The sequence below is a fragment of the Mirounga leonina genome, unplaced genomic scaffold (assembly GCF_011800145.1).
Source record: "Mirounga leonina isolate KUSES-001 unplaced genomic scaffold, KU_Mleo_1.0 Mir_419, whole genome shotgun sequence".
In the NCBI taxonomy this organism is placed as follows: Eukaryota; Metazoa; Chordata; class Mammalia; order Carnivora; family Phocidae; genus Mirounga; species Mirounga leonina.
The window spans coordinates 15,828-21,802 of record NW_023270740.1 but is presented as its reverse complement, the minus strand read 5'-3'; the positions used below and the strand labels follow the sequence as shown (position 1 = coordinate 21,802).

The window sequence follows — 5,975 nt, the reverse complement described above, 5'->3', positions numbered from 1 at the left end:
TGCTCACTAAACACTTGCTATGTGCCTGACACTGTTGTTGGTACGTCTCATAAATGAACTCATCAGACCCTCCCAACAAGCCTCTAAAAAATGATCCTGTTAATTTTAACCCCCACTTCACACATGAGTAAAAGTAGGCACAGAATGTCTAAGTATAGCTCTCAAGGTCACACAGCCGGGAAGTGAGCTCAATATAGAGATCATCTAGAACAGAAGTGCAGTATCTCTATTTTGGAGATGTAATACATACACTCTGGCAGCACTCTGATTCCAGGGGCCCCACGGAGGTTCAGACTGTGCTTCGGTCTTTTCCTCTCTTTCTTTAAGCAAAGGGGGCGGGGAGGGGTGTCCACAGAGGGGCTGGGCCCCTGGACCCCCCAGCAACAGCTAGGGGCACATGTGTGTATGTACCACGTCTCCAAAACACATGGAGGGAATACGTAGTACCTATGATGAATACACAACTGGTCCTCATTATCCACGGATCCCTATCTGCAAATCCACCTACTTGCTAAAATTTATTTGTAGCATGAACTCTGCCAGCCGGAGTCCAACAAGGTAACACTCTGCCTTCTGGTTTCAGCTCTCAGAGTGAAGGCAGATGTCTTCTCATGGCCTGTTGGGACCTCGCTTTATGCATTCTTGTGCTTTTTGTTGGTTTGGCTGTTTAGATGGTTCCCACGCACGGTGGGGAAGCGCTGTCGGGTGGCCTGGGGCGAGCGGCTGTGACGCGCTGTGCACACGTGTACGTCCAGCCAGGGCTTACAGTGCTGGCTGTTGTGAGTCCGGTGTTCCTGCACCAACAATGTATATGAAATAAATGGTCTTTAAGCAGAAACACATACCAAGCAAGGTCATGGATTGATCCTTGATGAACTTGCTCAGGAGGCGCTCAGGAACCTGACCCTGTGTGTCCCCCAGTCTCAATGGCTCAGAGCTTCCTAATTCAGTGTCAGTGACTTTATGGAACACAACTACCTTGAATAGAGAATCCCATGTCACGTATTCAGTATATGGTGAATGTGTCGTGAATATAAGGAGTAGGAATGTGTTCTTGGGCTCTACCCACATTCTGGACGCAGCCATGCTGCTCTGCACACAGAAGGGGCTTTTCAACACGTCCCCGCCTGGTCCTGTCAGGACAAGAGAGCAGAGTCAGCTCTGTCCAGACTCTCCGGAAGGAGCCCACTGTGTACCAGGCAGCTCACGAAGATTCGTTTCAGTTCCCACTGCAACACGGCTAGGGATGGAATTAGTACCCGTATTTTACAAACAGAAAGGCTGAAAATCTGAGAGATAGGAGAACCTCCCCGAGGTCACACACCAGCGATATCAGCCCACAGGTGCACTGTGACATGTCCTATTTTTCCCTCGGCCAAAAGGCTTCTCAGAGCATCTGTCTACCTCAGCCGGCCAGGCAAGGACTGCATGACCCTGGGGAGCCGGGAGACCGCGACAGTGGAATTGAGGGGCAGAACTGGACTTCCCCTGCCTCTGCTCCAGTTGGGGGCGACCGCTGCCAGACCCTGTGCACCAGCCTCCCCGCTCCCCCACCAGTGGGGTCACACGGGAGCAGACACCACAGAGGGGACCAGGGAATTACCTCATCGCAGGAGGAGAAAGAGGAAGGTTGGCTTTTCTGATGGGGTGAGTTTGAATGTCACCAGCTGTTGTTCCAGGGGCAACGAGGACCCTAGGGTGGCCCACCTCAAGGAGGAGGTGGGGGGCAGCACTACCCCAAGCATGGTGGGGTGCCCCAGAGTGACCTGCAACCTGCAAGAGTCAGAGTACCTGACACGGAGTAGATCTGCCAAGTCCCCCGGGCCCGTGGCGACGGCCAGTGCAGTTCTTCCAGAAGCCGCCCTCAGTTATCAAGATCAGCTCAGAATCCAGGGTGCACGCACTGTGGAGACCCCCGCCCAGGGAAGCGGGACTGGGGAGGGGGCATGAGGAGAGAACTCTGAGGAAGCACGCCCTGTCCCCGCACCCAGAGATGCGTGCCAAGGGGCCTGCAGCCTGAGGATGGGGGCCAAGGACCAGAAAATGCCCAAGGAGGGCATGAATCCAGGAGCTTGCACTGAACCCAGGGTGCAGGACGGCCACGACGCCACTGCTGGGGGCAGAACCCCGAGCTCTCCATCCAGGGGTGTCGGGACAGAAGTGCCATGCAGGTGGCATTGGGAAAGAAGGACAAGCCACAGAAAGATCTGCCCGTGTCCTCCCCCTGCATGCCCACCCCCGACCGAAGAATGCCAGGACCCTTCCGCAGAGACACACGCTAGGTTTTGTGCCAAAACCCTCCCATAGGCTGGCTTGGCCTCGGTGGCAGTTGTCAACCTCCTCTTTGGACCCAGACTTCGGCACGTCGCCACAGCTGCTCGGGGGTGGAGGATGGGAAGCGTCGGAGCCAGCCCACCCCGCCCCACCCCTGCGAGGACGGACGGTGGTGCCCCGCACTCCTGCAAAAGCCATAGTCTGGGATGCATTTGGTAAAGGCGAGGCAATTTTGTAATTGCAATCTGAAATCAGACGTTACTGCAAGAGGTTTTCAGGGCTAAAGTCATTTGAGTTTCTATACAAATGATTGGGAATGGGAGCGATCGTGGATCGTGAATTCCCTCTTGCTGCTGGGGTGGTTTGCACCGGCTGGATGCGTTGTCCCCACCCCCCCCACACACACTCACACCCTCACACCTGTATACACACACTCCCTCTCCCTCTGTCGCTCCACTTCTGTGTCAATGAAGCCAAAAGGAAATTTAGCAGACTTTAAGGGTTTTCTTTATTTGAAGAAACGTATGTTGAACCAGTGAAAAGGATAAAAAGCAGATTAAGGGAAGCCAGGAACTCTGGAGACGTGAGATGCGGTGGTGAGTCTTCCTCATTTCCAAACACCCAGAGAGCCTGGTGGGTTCTCGCAAGGGACTCCTCTTAATAATGGCAATCTGGAAGTGTGAAATGCCAGTGGGTGGGGACAGTGTCTGGGGGCCGAGGGAGCCCACGGCGACAGGCCTTGGGGGCTCCTGTCAACAGGCCCATGGCCAGACTTCCTGCCCAAGGAGCTCCCTCCCGGGGAGGGGGCAGGAGGACACTTCTCGGGGGTCCATTCTCCCCCATAACTGGCAACCGTCCAGAGAGACCCTTAGGTCTCTGCTGCGCTCTGTGGCTCACCCTGATGTTCTGAAACGGGGAAAGGAAAGCGTCTGGCATGGGCAAGGGCACGCTGCCCATTTTGGGGGCCGTGCCGGACCTGTCCTTGGTGTGGATAACTCAGGGTCGGAGACGCACTGTAGCTAAGGCGGGGGGACAACCAGACCCTGCCGGGGTGGCCCTGAGCAGGCCGCCGTGCTCACGGGTGAGGGAAGAGCAAGGCCCACGGGAGAAGGCCCACGTCCGCCCGGCACCCGGCACAGCCCGTGACACTTAGTGGCCCTGCCAACGCGTGGCTGCAGGACAGCTGGGCGGGGATCCAGGGGCGTGGCGGAGTGACCCGCTCTCCGCGGGGGTCGCACAAGCCCCCCTCAGAGCCGCCTTTTCCGGAGATGGTCCCCACTGGGCTCGGGGGCCCGGCCCCGATGGGGGCCAGGCCTGGGGCTGGCTTGGGGCCCGCCTTGGCTCCCAGCCCCCGCCCCGCAGGACGTTACCTTCCACAGACATTGGGAAGAAACACCAGGGCACGTTGACGATAGTGTCGGAAAAGCAGCACTTGCGGGACGCGCACTCCTGAGGGCTGATGCCCGGGTACCCGCAGTTCCTACGGGCGGACACTTCCATGACACACTGCTCCGCCTCTGGAAAGGAGCAACACGGAGACTCAGGGAGGGCAGCCCAGCAACCGGCAATGTCTCTGTCCGTCCTCCCACGGGGATGCGGCTGGGTTCAGCCTCCCTGTGCTAGGAGCGGCTGCTGGACCACGACCCCCCAAGGACCGTCTAAGGGCTGGCGCCAGCGCCTGACCACCCAAGGATCTGCACGGATGCTACAGGTCTGACGTCCTGGGGCCTTGGGAAACTCAGTTCACCTCTCTGGACCTGATATTCCCATCTGTAAAATGGGTGACCACCGTACTCTGATGAGAACGGGCGGTGAGCACCCTTTAAGCAGGTGAAGCATCTTGCTGAAGTCCTGAAAGCCAGCAATGCTTCCACCAGAGAAAGGGCCCTGCCTAAAAGCCAGCCGTGTGTCTTGTCCCCTTCGGAGCCCAGGGAACCTGCAACGGCTGTGGCCGGGGGGGCCGTGGGTGCCGGGCTCCACCCCCACGGCATGCTCTGCACACGCAACTTTCTTCTGTGCATGCCTTGGCACGAATAATTACCTTCTATTTTGCGAGTGTGCGCTGCCGTAAACCTCATCCTCAGAAGAACATCCTGGAAATCTTAACTGAATCTCTTACCATTTGAGGCCTGTGAGCAGTTATGTGGAGAATGTCCTATTAACTGCCTTCATATCCCTTAAAAGCTCCTTCAGAAGTCGCAGCTTTACAGCTAAGAGAGGCCTGGGAGCTGTTTTTCCTTCTAATCGTACAAGAAACTGTGATGGCTTCTCACAGATGTCTGTGGGAGGGGCGAGTGGCTGACCCTTGGGGCTCCAGGTGGGGACAGCGGGCCAGAGGCCGCTGTCTCTTCCCTTCTGGCTGGCTGGGGTGGGGACGGGAAGAGGGCCAGTTCCTCGGCCAGTTACCTTGCTTTGGAAGGGAGTGGAAACACCAGGGGACGTTGGGGACTGTGGAGTCAAAGCAGCATCCCATGCCGAAGCACGTCTCAGGGGTGATGCCCGGGAAGCCACAGTTCTTCCTGTTCTGGACTGCGATCCGTGAGCACTGGCAGGGGGCTGGGGGGAGAGCCTCGGTCAACCTGTCCCCCCATGGGACCCGCCTGCTCTCGGGGGCACTTTCGGACCCTTCCCCAGGTCCAGCGGCCACACAGGGAAACCACAAAGTCTGATCTCTCCCAGATTTCAACTGCGACATCTTGAGGAACAAACAGGGCTTTGCAGAAATTATTAGTTTAAAAAAAAAAAAAAAAAGGAAGGAAAGACTTCAGGAAATATGGCAGACGGTGGACCTCGGGAAAAGTCAAGAGGAAAGGTGATCAAGGTGGGCTCCAGATGCCCTGGGGGCACCTGCCCCAGCCCCTCTCCCCAGCCGGCCCCCCAGCACCTGTGGTCACAGAAGGAGGCCTTAACTGGAGGTCTCACACACCCCTGGGTGTTCCTCCCGAATGGCAGAAAAGGATGCACAAATGCAATCAGCCTACATCACGGAGCTCAGGATGCCTTTTTAGCTACTTCTGCTCTCCAGTGAGCCCATCATACCACCCTGTGGCTTTGAGGAAGACAAACAAGAACAGAGAGCCACCAAGGGCAAGGGACTTGCATACGCCCATTGCATTTGGGGTTTCTCCCGGCTCGCGGGCCTGAATGCTCTGTTGCCCAGTCAAGGACGCTGAGCTGCACAGGGCGACATACGGGTGGTCACTTACAAGGTTTCTGGGCCGCCACCAGGGAACACAGCCACTTGTCCCCCAGGATGAAGAGCACGGCCAGGAGCTGGACGCTTCGAGATCCCATGTCCACACCACACGCTGGGGCCGCCTACCGAATACGCACCGCCCACTGCCATGAGCTGTTTTATAATGTCCTCTCTGTTTGCTCAGCAAACTCAAATAACTTTTCTCTGTCCCCTGTGGCACCAACCCCTCGGGTCCTTTGTTGGGAAAAGGAGCTGAGATAGGCCGCTGGGCAGGAGACCGAGTGGCCGTGCCTACGGGCAAGGCTCCCGGCAGGAGCTCCCATGCCGTCCCGGGGCCAGGAGCCAGGTCGCACCAGGATGCCAACGTGGAAAAGCGGCCACATGCACGTCTGGCACTGGGCAGCCCCAGGGTCACACCCAGGAAGGGATAAGCCTGGTATGTCTCCTGATAAAGTACGTGGTTATCACATAATTTTTTTTTTTTTAATATTAGACCCAAGGTTCC

At 57.1% G+C, this 5,975-nt stretch overlaps 1 protein-coding gene across 1 annotated transcript; it reads right to left on the bottom strand.

Moving 5' to 3' along the window:
- Positions 1-3,142: 3,142 nt before the first annotated feature.
- On the bottom strand, positions 3,143-5,568 carry LOC117998972 (trefoil factor 2-like). The gene is made up of 4 exons (XM_034987886.1): positions 5,481-5,568; positions 4,681-4,830; positions 3,645-3,791; positions 3,143-3,180 (listed from the first exon to the last, which is right to left on the bottom strand). The coding sequence occupies exons 1-4, from the start codon at positions 5,566-5,568 to the stop codon at positions 3,143-3,145; spliced, it is 423 nt and encodes a 140-aa protein (XP_034843777.1).
- Positions 5,569-5,975: the final 407 nt, after the last annotated feature.

Excerpts from the sequence above, each read along its gene's own strand:
- LOC117998972 (XM_034987886.1), bottom strand. The coding sequence starts at position 5,568 with ATGGGATCTCGAAGCGTCCAGCTCCTGGCCGTGCTCTTCATCCTGGGG. Across the intron at positions 4,831-5,480 it reads GGTGGCGGCCCAGAAACCTT|CCCCCTGCCAGTGCTCACGG; the intron begins GTAAGTGACCAC and ends CTCTCCCCCCAG. Across the intron at positions 3,181-3,644 it reads CTTCCCAATGTCTGTGGAAG|AACATCAGGGTGAGCCACAG; the intron begins GTAACGTCCTGC and ends TCCCCGTTTCAG.